We start from the raw sequence: 16,326 nt of genomic DNA on the forward strand, positions 1-16,326 counted from the left end.
TCATTTTTATAACTATAAAATTTTGCAAAAATTTGCTATAGATACAAACTTTTGAAAGAATTTTCTATAGAAATAAAAATTTCCAAAAAATTCCTAAAGGAAAAAAAGTTTGCAAAACTTTCCTATATAGTGATAACATTTCCTATTACAATATTTGTACACAAATTCTATGGAAATACAATTTTTCAGAAATAAAATGTTGACAAATTTTTATGCAAATAAAATTTTGCAAAAATTCCCTTAAGGAATAAAATTTTCTATAGAAAGAAAATTTTTTACAAAATTTTCTACAGAAATAAAATTTTTTACAAAATTTTCTATAGAAATAAAATTTTTTACAAAATTTTCTATAGAAATAAAACTTTGACAAAATTTTATATAGAAATTAAATTTTGCAACAAATTTCTATAGAAATAAAAATTTGCAATAATTTGCTATAGGAACTCAATTGACACAAAATATTTTATAGAAATATAATTTTGACAAAATTTTCTTTAGAAATAAAATTTTGCAAAAATTTTAATTTTTATAACTATAAAATTTTGCACAAATTTTCTATAGAAACAAAATTTTGCAAAAATTTTCTATAGAAATAATATTTTGCAAAAAATTCCTAAAGGAATAAAATTTTGCAAAACTTTCCTATAGAAATAAAATTTTGACAGCATTTGTTATTGAAATAATATTTTGACAAAATTTCGGTAGAAATACAATTTGTACTCAATTTCTATGGAAATACAATTTTTCACAAAATTTTCTATAGAAAAAAACTTTGCAAAAACTTTCTATGGAAATAAAATTTTGCAAATATTTCTTAAAGGAATAAATTTCCTATAGAAAAAAAATTTGACAAAACTTTCTATAGAAATAAAATTATGACAAAATTTTCTTTAGAATTACAATTTTGTCAAAATTTTCTTTAGAAATACAATTTTGACAAAATTTTCTTTAGAAATAAAATTTTGACAAAATTCTATAAAGAAATTAAATTTTGCGCAAAAAAATCTATAGAGCTAAATTTTGCAAAATTTTCTATAGAAATTCAATTTTGACAAAATATAATATAGAAATAGAATTTTGACAAAATTTTCCTTAGAAATAAATTTTTACAAACATAGTCTATAAAAATACAATTTTGACAAAATTTTCTATAGAAATAAATTTTTGAGGAAAATTTTCAAAGAACTAAAATTTTGTATAAACTTTTTATAGTATTAAAATTTTATATACATTTTTCTATAGATATAGAATTTTACAAAATTTTTTTTTTTTAATAAATTACATTTTCCCGAAATTTTCTATAAATACAAAATTTTGCAAAAATTTTCTATTGAAAAAATATTGAAATACATTTTCTAATGAAATGATTATATTAGGTAGGTTATAAAGGTCGAACAAAAAGAAAATTAATAAATTGAAATACATTTTCTTTAGAATTAATATTTTAACAAAATTTTCTTTATAAGTCATATTTTGGCAAAGTCTTCTGTAGAAATATATATATTTTTTAATTTTCTCTAAATATAAAATATTGCAAAAATTTTCTACACGCATAAAAATTGGCTAATTTTATGTGGCGACAATCATATTTTTTCTTTGCGTGGTTCTTAACACTTAGACTTTAAACTTCACCCACGCAAGTTTTCGGAATTCACACACACAGGAACACTCTTTTCTCTGAATTTCTATATCGATATACAGAGCCATGAATGCACTTGCCATGCAATATTGTGTTTTCTGTCTATACCGAAGATTAGTATTTATTTCGTATAGACTTTTGCAAAAACTTCTCTCTTTCTCTTCCCACACCATTACAAATGGTATTGTGTTTTTGTACGTAAAAATATTACTCGCATGTGACATGCTATCATGCCTTCTAATATGTTCAAGGAAAATGACTTAACATGAGGATATCGGAAAATTGCATATCAAAAATTGTTTTGTTATATTAAAATGGCATTCTGTTATAGGATAACGTTTCTCCTCAGAAGAAAATTCAATTAAAGCTGGAATAAGAAAGACAATGGTTTTGCATTTTCATGGCTAGAATGAAATTTAAAGGCCTCTTACGATTATTCTCATGGAATTTTTAACAAAGTTGAGCGATTATCGCTACGATATGTAATGACAGGTTTGACAGTTAGACTATCGTTTGACCTGGTTTTTCATTTCATTTCTTTTTTTTTTATTTTTATTTTGACAATTTTTACTGTGAAAATTAAATTGATCAATAGTAAAGTTATATTAAGTTTCGATTGATATGACCTTCAATATGCAATCGCTATCGATTGAAAAATGAATTACGTCAAATGTTAAAATTCTTTCGACATTAAAGCCATGGTGGTATTATGAAATGAGTTGGTAATCATTTTGTTTTATGTTAAGGAAAAAATTTATTTTGCAAATGTATTTTTTCACAATATAACATATATGGGTCAGTCTACGGGGATGTAAGACATGTGATTCAATGATTTTGAAATTTTGTTGACATATAAAATGTGCCATCAATAAATGAAAAATTTCCGCGGTTTTTGTTGCCATTTCAAAATTTATAGAAATTTTTAACAAAAAATCGTATTTTGCAAAATTTTATTACTATCGAATATTTTGTCACCTTTTTATTTCTATAGACAATTTTGTCGAAATTTTATTTCTACGGTAAATTTTGACAAAACTTTATTTCTATTGAAAATTTTGACAAAATTTTATTTCTATAGAAAATTTTGTCAAAATTTTACGTCTATAGAAAATTTTGTCAAAATTTTATGTCTATAGAAAATTTTGCAAAATTTTATTTCTATAGAAAATTTGATAAAAATTTCTATAGATAATTTTTGTCAAAATTTTATTTCTATAGAAAATTTTCTCAAAATTTTATTTCAATAGAACATTTTGTCAATCTCTGATTTCTATAGAAAATTTTGTTTAAAATTTATTTATATTTAAGGAGTAATGGCCAAATTAAGTTTTTCATATAAAAATTTGAATTTTTTCAGGATTTTCATCGAAATTTTACCTTTTTGGGGTGGTCACGAATTAAGGTCCTTTTGGCTCTAGGACGCATATTTAAGGAGTTAAGACCAAAATAAGTTTTTCGTATAAAAATTTGAATTTTCATTGAAATTTTGATTTTTTGGGGTGGACATGAATTAAGGTCCTTTCCGCTCTAGGACGTATATTTAAGGAGTTATGGCCAAAGAAGTTTTTCATATAAAAATTTGAATCTTTTTTTCATCGAAATTTTGATATGTTGGGGGTGGTCATGAATTAAGGTCCTTTTGGCTCTAGGACGCATATTTAAGGAGTTCTGGCCAAAAAAGTTTTTCATATAAAAATTTGAATCTTTTCACGATTTTCATCGAAATTTTGATTTTTTGGGGGTGGTCATGAATTAAGGTCCTTTTGGCTCTAGGACGCATATTTAAGGAGTTATGGCCAAAATAAGTTTTTCATGAAAAAATTTGATTTTTTTCAGAATTTTCATCGAAAGTTTGTTTTTTTGCGAGTGGTCATGAATTAAGGTCCTTTTGGCTCTAGGACGCATATTTAAGGAGTTATGGCCAAAATAAGTTTTTCATATAAAAATTTTAATTTTTTCAGGATTTCATCGAAATTTTGATTTTTTGGGGGTGGTCATGAATTAAGGTCCTTTTGGCCCTAGCACGTATATTTAAGGAGTTATGGCCAAAATAAGTTTTTCATATAAAAATTTGAATATTTGCAGGATTTTCATCGAAATTTTACCTTTTTGGGGGTGGTCATGAATTAAGGTCCTTTTGGCTCTAGGACGCATATTTAAGGAGTTCTGGCCAAAAAAGTTTTTCATATAAAAATTTGAATCTTTTCAGGATTTTCATCGAAATTTTGATTTTTTGGGGGTGGTCATGAATTAAGGTCCTTTTGGCTCTAGGACGCATATTTAAGGAGTTATGGCCAAAATAAGTTTTTCATATAAAAATTTGAACTTTTTAAGGATTTTCATCGAAATTTAGATTTTTTGGGGGTGGTCATGAATTAAGGTCCTTTTTGCTCTAGGACGTATATTTAAGGAGTTATGGCCAAAATTTTCTAAAAATTTTATTTCAACAGAACATTTTGTCAGTCTTTTATTTCTATAGAAAATTTTGTCTAAAGTTTATTTCTATGAGAATGTTGTCAAAATTTTATTTTTATAGAAAATGTTATCACAAGTTTATTTCTTTAGAAAATTTTGTCAAAATTTTATTTCTATAGAAAAATTTTTTCTATAGAAATCTATTGACAATTTGTGTCAAAATTGTATTTCTATAGAGAATTTTCTCAAAATTTTATTTCAATAGGAAAATTTGTCAATCTCTTATTGCTATAGAAAATTTTGTCTAAAATTTATTTCTATGAGAATGTTGTCAACATTTTATTTTTATAGAAAATGTTGTCAAAATTTTATTTCTATAGAAAACTTTGTCCAAATTATATTTCTGTAGAAAATTTTTTCAAAATTTTATTTCTATAGAAAAGTTTGCAAAATTTTATTTCTATAGAAAATTTAGTAAAAATTTCTATGGATAATTTTTGTCAAAATTTTATTTCTAAAGAGAATTTTCTCAAAATTTTATTTCAATAGAACATTTTGTCATACTTTTATCTCTATAGAAAATTTTGTCAAAAATTTATTTCTATGAGAATGTTGTCAACATTTTATTTTTATAGAAAATTTTGTCAAAATTTTATTTCCAAAGAGAATTTTCTCAAAATTTTATTTTAATAGAACATTTCGTCAATCTTTAATTTTTATAGAAAATTTTGTATAAAGTTTATTTCTATGAGAATGTTGTCAAAATTTTATTTTTATAGAAAATATTGTCAAAAGTTTATTTCTTTAGAAAATTTTGTCAAAATTTTATTTCTATAGAAAATTTTATCAAAAGTTTATTTCTGAAGAAAATTATGTCAAAACTTTATTTCTATAGAAAATTTTATAAAATTTTTATTTCTGCAGAAAATTTTGCAAAATTTTATTTCTATAGAAAATTTTGTCTAAATTTTATTTCTGTTGAAAATTGAGTCCACATTTTATTTCTATAAGAAATTTTGCCAAAATTTTATGTCTATAGAAAATGTTGTAAAAATTTTATTTCTATAGAAAATTTTGTCAAATTTTTATTTCTGTAGAAAATTTTATCAATATTTTATTTCTATAAAAAATTTTGTCAATATTCTATTTCCATAGAAAATTTATGAATTAACTCTTAGCGGGAGAGAAAGAATTTGCAAAATCTACCAAATCATCAAGAATTCAACCAATCTACCAAACAGTAAAAAATCTACCATTTTTGGAATAGTCCTACCAACTGTGGCAACCGCTGGCCTAGAGACAAAAGGAGGTCAATTCGTTACCACCCTCAAAAAATCTTAATTTCGATAGAAATTCTAAAAAAATCCAAAGTTTTATATTAAAAAAAATTGTCTCGGCCACTCTCGTGGAATATGCATACTAGAGCCAAAAGTAGGTTAATTCGTGACCACCAAAAAAAATAATAAAATTTCGATAGAAAACCTAAAGAATCCAAACTACCCCTAAAAATTAAAAAAAATAGATTCTAAAAAAATCCAAATTTTTATATGAAAAACTCATTTTGGTGATATCTCCTTATTTTGGTCATAGAGCTTAGCGGGTAGTATGAATTAACTCTTAGCGGGAGAGAAAGAATTTGCAAAATCTACCAAATCATCAAGAATTCAACCAATCTACCAAACAGTAAAAAATCTACCATTTTTGGAATAGTCCTACCAACTGTGGCAACCGCTGGCCTAGAGACAAAAGGAGGTCAATTCGTTACCACCCTCAAAAAATCTTAATTTCGATAGAAATTCTAAAAAAATCCAAAGTTTTATATTAAAAAAAATTGTCTCGGCCACTCTCGTGGAATATGCATACTAGAGCCAAAAGTAGGTTAATTCGTGACCACCAAAAAAAATAATAAAATTTCGATAGAAAACCTAAAGAATCCAAACTACCCCTAAAAATTAAAAAAAATAGATTCTAAAAAAATCCAAATTTTTATATGAAAAACTCATTTTGGTGATATCTCCTTATTTTGGTCATAGAGCTTAGCGGGTAGTATGAATTAACTCTTAGCGGGAGAGAAAGAATTTGCAAAATCTACCAAATCATCAAGAATTCAACCAATCTACCAAACAGTAAAAAATCTACCATTTTTGGAATAGTCCTACCAACTGTGGCAACCGCTGGCCTAGAGACAAAAGGAGGTCAATTCGTTACCACCCTCAAAAAATCTTAATTTCGATAGAAATTCTAAAAAAATCCAAAGTTTTATATTAAAAAAAAATTGTCTCGGCCACTCTCGTGGAATATGCATACTAGAGCCAAAAGTAGGTTAATTCGTGACCACCAAAAAAAATAATAAAATTTCGATAGAAAACCTAAAGAATCCAAACTACCCCTAAAAATTAAAAAAAATAGATTCTAAAAAATCCAAATTTTTATATGAAAAACTCATTTTGGTGATATCTCCTTATTTTGGTCATAGAGCTTAGCGGGTAGTAATTCGTGACCAACCCCAAAAAATCAAATTTTTTCCAAAAATTCCACCAAAAATCTAAATTTCGACATTCCCACGATAAAAGCCACTTATTGTTGAAATTTATGGAAACAATTCTCCTAGGTATTACATACTTGGAATTTTTAATTAAATGTGTTTAGACTTAATTAAAATAATGAATAATGAATCGATAAAGATGCACTTAATTTGTTATTTCTTACTTTTCAATGTATATTTATTACAAATAATTTTCTTTTTTTAAAGAATTCAATGTAGACGTATCTAGCAGTAACCTTACCTGTTTTTTTTTTTAATTTCACGTGCTTATTAATTTTTCTCCCCCGGTGCCTATACGTCATCCTTATAACCATGACATTGCAACTTTTCTTTTTTATTAACATTTCACAGCAAATATCGAATGAATTTATTATTCTTTTCAGCTCACTTTTTATGTTGCTTTTTTTGTATACAGTTCAGTAATTAGTCATTCAAATGTCCGTTATAAGCTGGCATTTTGGTGTGGTAAAAATGCCTATGGCGGAAACAACCATTATTGTTCGCTTAAATTAATATACGAAAATAAAAGAAAAATTTAATTGAAATATGTTGTATGCTTCACTGCCCTGCACTGAATGACATGGAAAGGAGAAAAAAACGAAAAAGGATTTTTAGTGTGAATCAACAGCATTTATTACCATTCGTTTTCCTTTTTTTTGCCATGCCATGGCATGAGAGGATTTAAGTGATTCAATTTGATGATTGATTTTTAATGCACCATCAACAAATTGATTCTTGTGATCCTTTTTTTTCGACCTTTTGTTCGGGGTTGATAGAATCGGAAAATAAACAGAGAATCACTTGATTTGAATTTAGTTTTCCCACCTGTAATACTTTCATGATATGTCGCCTTACGACAAAAAACAAAACCAAGGAATATTAGCAATTCTAATTTATCTAAAAGCACATCCACATTCCACATCCGCATCCGGTATAGCATTGTTGAATTTTATATTAGAAAAATTAGTCTGCTTTGTTTGCCATGCACTACCACCACCACCAACCAAACAACCAACCATCCACCCAACACACCGTCCGCCCGCAAACACCAACCATCCTTAGCTTTGATTCTTACTTTTGTTGCTTTATCAAATGCCAGACTAAAATCCACCAACAACAACAAAAGTAGCATCCCAAAAAAAATGCAACATCATAATTATCCTAAAATCTTCAAATGAGTTCATTGATGTGTATACTTACTGCATATTTCTCTATCTCTGTCTCACACACACATGTTCTCTTCTCATTCTCTTTTTTCCTGTTCTTTTTGGCATTTTTACAGATGCGACAATTATCGCACACTCACCTAGTAAAACGACAAAAAAGACATTATCTGTCATTGTCGTCGTCTTCGTCTACATCGTCGTCGTCGTCATAATTCGTATAAGCTTTGCCATCACGACAATCATTTCTCAATATCTAAGTGAATTGTGGTTGTGTACAACGACTTGAATACTGAGAGGCTGAACACGCTCTTCTCTATTCAAACCAAACATAGAGAGAGAGAGGCTTATTCATCACAACACATATCATAGGTGTTAGAGCGAGTGTGTACGTGTGTGTGTGGTTATTGGTAGTCCAGAAATTTGCAACAGCAGCAGTAGCAGAGCATAACAAGCTTCTTGTTAGCAAGAGAGTGACGTGAGAGTTTGAAACGTTGTGTAAAAAGAGATAAACCGCGGCTATACCGCGGCAGATTATGTCACGAGACGATTACAATCCTGTAACAAGCTCTGGTGTTCGTAGCCCGGGTCGTGCCAGGCGACTGACGGAATTACCAACAGTTGATCGTTCGCCATCACGGGATTACGGTGCACGTGGAAGTCCTTTAGGTGAAGATATTCTCAATATATATTTACATACAATGGAAATTTTTTAGTAGATTATTGTTATATTTGTTGATTTTTTTATTTTAATATTACAAGCTTAGTTCTATTATTTATTATTTTGCTCAAAAACGATACGTTACGATACGTTTTATTGCGCTGTAAAATAATTGTGTTTGCTCCATTCATCCGTAATAAATCGAAATATTAGTCTCAGACCCCATAAGGCATATACACTCTGGATCGTGGTGAAATTCTGAGTCAATGTAGCGATGTCCATCCGTCTAGCTGTCAAATTTGCCACATTTGATAGAATTATACCAAAAATTGAAGAATTTTTAGTATTTCGTACATTGGCAGAATTCTTAATACTTTGGTAGATTTTATAAAATATTCCTCTCCAACCAGTAGAGGTACTAAAAATTTTTCTATAAAAATAAAATTTTGACAAAATTTTCAACACAAATAAAATTTTTTAAAATTCTCTATAGAAATAAAATCTTGACCATATTTTCTATAGAAATATAATTTTTACAAAATTTTCTATAAAAATAAAATTTTTACAAAATTTTCTGTAGAAATAAAATTTGGCAAAATTTTTTATAGAAATGAAATTTTTGGCAATATTTCCACTAAAAATAAATTTTTGACACAATTTTCTATAGAAATAACATTTTTACAAAATTTTCTATTGAAATAAAATTTTGTCAAATTTTTCTATAGAAAAGCAATTTCGACAAAGTTTTCTATAGAAATAAAATTTGGACAAAATAATATAAAATGTTTACAAAATTCTCTAAAGAAATAAAATCTTACCATATTTTCTATAGAAATAAAATTTTTACAAAATTTTCTATTGAAATAAAATTTGGAAAAAAAATTCTATAGAAGTAAAATGTTGACCTAATTTTCTATAAAAATAAAATTTGGAAAACAATTTTAATAGAAATAAAATGTTGACACAATTTTCTACAGAAATAAAATTTTGGCAAAATTTTCTATCGAAATAACATTTTGACAAATTTTTTTATAGAAATAAAATTTTGACAAAATAAAATAAAATGTTTATGAAATTCTCTATAGAAATAAAATCTTGACCATATTTTCTATAGAAATAAATATTTTCTATAGAACTAAAATTTTTGAGAAATTTTTTTATAGAAAAAAAAATTGTGAGAAATTTTTCTATAGAAATAAATTTCTGACAAAATTTTCTATAAAAAAAATTCTATAGAAATCAAATTTTGATAAAAGTTTTGATAAAATTTTTCATAGAAATAAAATTTTGACAAATTTTTTTATGGAAATAAAATTTTGACAAAATTTTCTATAGAAATAAAATTTTGACAAAATTTTCTATGGAACTACAATTTTGACAAAAATTATCTATAGAAATCAAATATTTAGAAAATTAAAATTGTGCGAAATTTTTTATATACATAAAATTTTGACAAAATTATCTATAGAAATAAAATTTAGACAAAGTTTTCTATAGAAATAAATTTGATAAAATTTTTTATAGATATAAAATTTTGACAAGAGTTTCTATGGAAATAAAATTTTGACCAAATTTTCTATGGAAATAAAATTTTGACAAACTCTTCTATAGTAATAAATTTTTTTCAAAAAGTTTGTATAGAAATAACTTTTTGATAAAATTTTCTATAGAAATAAAATTTTGATAAAATTTTCTATAGAAATAAAATTTTGACAAAATTTTCTATGGAAATAAAATTTTGACACAATTTTCTATAGAAATATAATTTTGACAAAATTTTCTATAGAAATACAATTTTGAGTTAATTTTCTATAGAAATACAATTTTGAGTAAATTTTCTATAGAAATAAAATAAGCTTTTTTCGGTTGTCCGTCCGTCGATCTATTAAATTATGCTATCTTCCAAACGACACAACCTATCGACTTGAAACTTGGTACAATCAGTTGTTATTGATGAAGGTAGGTTGGGCGCCCATATAAACCGATCCCCCAGATTTCACATCTGAAGTTTCGTGGAAATTTAAATTTCATCCATAATATTCAATCCCAGAATTGTACACTGTTAATTTTCTGAAAAATCCAATGGGATACCTTTCAGATCATAATAATACGTATCGTTACGTTACGTTATTCTATTTATTTTTCTAATGTTTTTCCACTCTTCTTTTTTGTTCGTTTTCTAATTTGCTTTTTTCTTAGTTCTCTAAGTGGTGAACGTGAAAAAATGGAAAAAAATTCAAACAAATTTATGCAAATTGACCTTTTTCCGTTTTCATTTCACCAATTTTGAAATGAAATCTTCAAAAACGTGAAATGAAAACAACAGCCAAAAAAAGTAGAATAATTCAGTGTCGAAAGAAAAGAGAACAAACATTTCGCTTGAGTTTTTTTTTCGTTTTCAGCTTTTTTACACGATCTGTTTTCGTGTCGATTTGTTTAGACGGTATTGCTTTGCATACAATTTGGTTCTACTATTGAAACGAATTGAATTGAGCAAAAAAAAACCAAAAAAAACGTGTATCAATTGTATGTTACCCTACGGTTTCCTGGGTAAACAAATGAAAAACACAATTGTCTCCATGTTGGTTTACTACAGATTTCAACATTGAATTTGGAATATCAGGTTTTTTGCTGAAGATGAAATTACTGTGAATAATTTCTACTAGATTTTGAATTTTTATTTAAAATGGATGGCTTTTATAGGAAACCATTGAGATTCATATGTGCATTTGTTTAAAATAAAAGAATGCGGGGAAAAATATAATTTTTTTGTTGGTTTAAATTATTTATAGACCTTTTTAAAATTAAAATTAAAGACATTCGCTTTTATCGAATTTCAGTTTTGTTCAAAATACAAAACTTTTAGTTGATTAAATTGAAGTTAATTCTTTTGTTTTTGAATCTTAAAATCGATTCCCAAGGTAAAATATATTTTTTTTTTTTGTAAATTTTGAATTAAACCATTTTGGATTTTTTGTTTAAGAGGTTGGTCCCATTACAGATGGAAAATAGAAAAAATTATATTTTATTCTTTTTTTTTATAAATCGACTTAAGGTCATTTTCATGTAGCTTCGAATTTCCGGAGCTTCATGAAATTCGGGGATATTGTGGGCTTAAATTTAATTTTGACAAATCACTTTCTTCAATTCTACCATGTGATTTGGTACGTGGGGACGTATGATGCATATAAATTTTTTGCACCCCTGTGCGTATACTTTATGTAGTTCATTTAACTATGAATAATGCGACAAAGTTGAAAACGATTTGGTATAAATTTTATAATTACATTGTTGTGATTATTTAATAGAAAAACTCTTACTAAATTTCAATATATTCACAATTGGTTATTTTTAAAAGAAACGATGCTAATTTTTTGATCTAATACATAAAGAGGTACTCTTAGGTACAAAATTTATGTTTTGACTTTTTGTAAATTGTTTTACATTTTCTGAATTTTCGTTGTGGACCTATAAGTGTATATAGCCCCCGGGAGCCATTGTGGTGCAATGCTTAGCATGCATGTCTTGCATAGGAATGTTCTTAGTTTCAATCCTAATATCTGGTGCGATTGTTAATATGAGCGTCTTGCATACACTGTTGCCACAATTGGTAGAATTTTACCAAAAATGGTAGATTTTTTACCGTTTGGTAGATGATAGAATTCTTGATGTTTTGGTAGATTTTGCAAACATTTCTCTCCAGAGGTATTTCACAAATTTTCTATAGGAATACAACTTTGACAACATTTTCTATAGAAATAAAATGTTGACAAAATTTTCTATACAAATAAAATTTTCACAAAATTTTATATTGAAATAAAATTTTGACAAAATTTTATACTGAAATAAAATTTTGACAAAATTTTCTATAGGGATACAATTTTGACAAAATTTTCTATAGGAATAAAATGTTGACAACATTTTCTATAGGAATTTGAAAACATTTTTTCTAGTTACAAATCTTGACAAAATTTCCTCTAGGAATAAAATTTTGACAAAATTTTAGAAAAATTTACCAAAATTTCTGTAGGAATACAATATGGACAAAATTTCTTATAGAAAACCATCTAAAAAATTATAAAAACAAAAATTAAAAAATTTTCAGTAGGAATAAACAAAACAAAATTTTCTATTGAAATAAAATTTTGACAAAATTTTCTATAGGGTTAACATTTTGAAACAATTTTGAGAAAATTTTCTATAGAAATAAAATTTTGAGAAAATTTTATATATGAAATAAAATTTTGACACAAATTTCTTATATTTTCTACAGGAATAAAATTTTGACAAAATTGTCTATAGAAATAAATCGTTGACAACATTGGGATAACATTTTGACACAATTTCTTATAGGAATAAAATGTTGACAAAATTTTCCCTAGGAATTTGACAACATTTTTTTAGGTACAAAATCTTGACAAAATCTTCTCTAGGAATAAAATTTTGAGAATATTTTCTATAAAAACAAATTAAAAAAAAAAATACAACATTTTCTGTAGTAATAAAATTTTGACAAACTTTGCTGTAGGAATAAAATTTTGACAATGTTTTCTCTAAAAATTAAATTTTGACATAATTTTTTCTAGGAATAAAATTTTGACAAACTTTAAGTAAATTTTAACAAAATTTTCTCTAGAAATAAAATGTTGCCTAACTTTTCTATAGGATTAAAATTTTTACACAATTTCTTATAGGAATAAAATGTTGACATTTTCTTTAGAAATAAAATTTTGAGAAAATTTTCTATAGAAATAAAATATTGAGAAAATTTTCTTTAGAAATAAAATTTTGACAAAATTGTCTATAGGAATAAAATTTTGACAATATATTCTATAGGAATAAAATTTTGACAAAATTTTCCATAGCAATAAAATTTTGACAACATTTTCTATAGGAATAACATTTTTACACAATTACTTATAGGAATAAAATGTTGACAAAATTTTCTCTAGGAATTTGACAACATTTTTTCTAGGTACAAAATCTTGAAAAAATTTTCTCTACGAATAAAATTTTGAGAATATTTTCTACAAAAGCAAATGAAAAAAAATGTACAAAATTTTCTGTAGTAATCAAATTTTAACAAAGTTTTCTCTAGAAATTAATTTTTTTCTAGGAATAAAAATTTGACAAAATTTTCTCTAGAAATTAAATTTTGACAAAATTTTCTCTAGAAAGTAAATTTTGACAAAATTTTCTCTAGAAATAAAATCTTGACTAATTTTTGTGTAGGAATAAAATTTTGGCAAAAATTTCTATAACAACCAAATACAAACAAATTTTCCAAAAACTAAAATTTTCATAAAATTTTCTATAGAAATAAAATTTTCACAAAATTTTATACAGCAATACAATTTTGTCTAAATTTCTTATAGAAATAAAATGTTGACAACATTTTCTGTAGAAATAAAATTTTGAGAAAATTTTCTATAACAATAAAATTTTGATAAAATTGTCTATAGAAATAAATCGTTGACAACATTTTCTATAGCTATAAAATTTTGACACAATTTCTTATAGGAATAAAATGTTGACAAAATTTTCTCTAGGAATTTGACAACATTTTTTCTAGGTACAAAATCTTGACAAAATCTCCTCTAAGAATAAAATTTTGAGAATATTTTCTATAAAAATAAATTTAAAAAAATTGACAAAATTTTCTGTATTAATAAAATTTTGACAAACTTTGCTGTAGAAATAAAATTTTGACAACGTTTTCTCTAAAAATTAAATTTTAACAAAATTTTTTCTATAAATAAAATTTTGACTAACTTTTCTATAGGATTAAAATTTTGACACAATTTCTTATAGGAATAAAATGTTGACATTTTCTTTAGAAATAAAATTTTGAGAAAATCTTCTATAGAAATAAAATATTGAGAAAATTTTCTTTAGAAATAAAATTTTGACGAAATTGTCTATAGAAATAAAATTTTGACAATATTTTCTATAGGAGTAAAATTTTGACAAAATTTTCCAGATAAATAAAATTTTGACAACATTTTCTATAGGAATAAAATTTTGAAAAAATCTTCTCTAGGAATACAATTTTGAGAATATTTTCTACAAAAACATATTAAAAAAAATCACAAAATTTTCTGTATTAATCAAATTTTAACAAAGTTTTCTCTAGAAATTAAATTTTGACAAAATTTTTTCTAGGAGTAAAAATTTGACAAAATTTTCTCTAGAAATTAAATTTTGACAAAATATTCTCTAGAAAGTAAATTTTGACAAAAATTTCCTTAGAAATAAAATCTTGACTAACTTTTATGTGGGAATAAAATTTTGACAAAAAATTCTATAGCAACCATATACAAAAATTTTTCCAAAAATTAAATTTCCATAAAATTTTCTATAGAAATAAAATTTTCACAAAATTTTATATAGCAATAAAATGTTGACAACATTTTCTGTAGAAATAAAATTTTGAGAAAATTTTCTATAGACATAAAACAAATTTCATATCGACTGTCAACTAAGTTACACGTACCTTGGAGCTGCTCCCAAAGAACTGCAAAATTTTTTGTAAACAAAGAGACTCTACGGGCAGAAAGCATACCACCATATAGATTGGATGCCAGCTGACGAGTGATGATTGAAACTCAACGCTAAGCCTCACCGGTGAGTCAGTAAAATTCATATTTTCCTCGGTTTGTTTTGTGAAAATTGTATTTATTACCACTGGAAAGCTAATTTTTGCACCGCCATAATTAAACCAAAATAATAATATCAGCTGGCCTGTTCCTTCAAACATAGGGCAGGCAATAACACACAATCAGAACAAATAATTATCGATCAGCCATAAATCGCATTGCCAACCAATCGATAAAAGGGTTGGAAATTTAGCGCCCCAAAGTATGCCACAGTATGAGCCAACCAACTAACTTATTGAATACCCATCAAACATTTTCAAGTCCGATTTCAAAACGCAATAGGTCAGAAATATCTCCTGAAACAGATAAAAGTGCATCGTCTAGTAAAATGAATCTCCCCGCTGAGGACCTTGTAAACATAATTAAATCTACAATTAACATAAGTCTTGATGATAAATTAAAATCAGTAGCAACGAAAACTGATATACAAGATATAAAGACAGAAATCAACAATATAGGTTTCGAAATAACTCGACTTAGAGAGGAAAATAAAGAACTTAAACACGAATTACAAAAAATGAAAAAAGAAAACGATGAACAGAAAAAGGATATTCTGTGGATGCAACAACAAATAAAATCAAATAATATTTTCGTTCGTGGGCTTAACCACTCTCAGGATCCAAAGGCCGAAATAGAAAATATTTTCAGGAATAGAATGAATATAACACCAGATATTAAAACAGTACGAAAAATATTTGACCGAAATGGAAAAATGGGAGTAATAGTGCAGCTGAAATCAGAGGAAGATGTTGAAATCGTATTTCGTCATACCAGGAACCTAATTGGTACCAGCATATATGTAGAGCGTGACCTGATTCCAACAAAGCAACAACACAAAAAAGTTTGCCTACTACTGAAGTCGAAAATTTTAGCAATTAGCAAAGAACACAAGGTCCTGGTAAGAGAAGACAGAATTAAAATCAAAGATGTATGGTTTTCCTGGAATGGAGAACACAAGCTTGTCTGTGGAAAGTATAATGCTGAAAGTGAGCTGGTGAAACTATATGGAGATCCAATCAAATACCTAAATACGAATTTTGAATCGTTATTGGAAGAAACTTCTTCAAAAAACTAGTAAAAGTCTGTCATAATTCGTATAATAATCTGTCAATACTTTCATATAACGTTAATGGAATAGAAAATAAATACCTGTATCCAACATTTTTTAATTACGTAAATACACACGATATATTTTTCTTATCAGAAACACACCTCATGGGAAACAAAATTGAAAATGTTAAAAAATA

General features: G+C 25.9%; 1 protein-coding gene across 1 annotated transcript in view; it reads left to right on the forward strand.

Moving 5' to 3' along the window:
- The window catches only part of brp (ELKS/RAB6-interacting/CAST family member bruchpilot), a 345,910-nt gene that overhangs the window by 51,067 nt on the left and 278,517 nt on the right, over positions 1–16,326 (forward strand). The window contains exon 3 of the mRNA XM_075313347.1: positions 7,882–8,431. Coding sequence (XP_075169462.1) covers positions 8,299–8,431 — 133 coding nt within the window. The 5' untranslated portion in view covers positions 7,882–8,298. The remainder of the gene's footprint in view (positions 1–7,881; positions 8,432–16,326) is intronic.

The sequence above is a fragment of the Haematobia irritans genome, chromosome 5, assembly GCF_050003625.1.
Source record: "Haematobia irritans isolate KBUSLIRL chromosome 5, ASM5000362v1, whole genome shotgun sequence".
Lineage (NCBI taxonomy): Eukaryota > Metazoa > Arthropoda > Insecta > Diptera > Muscidae > Haematobia > Haematobia irritans.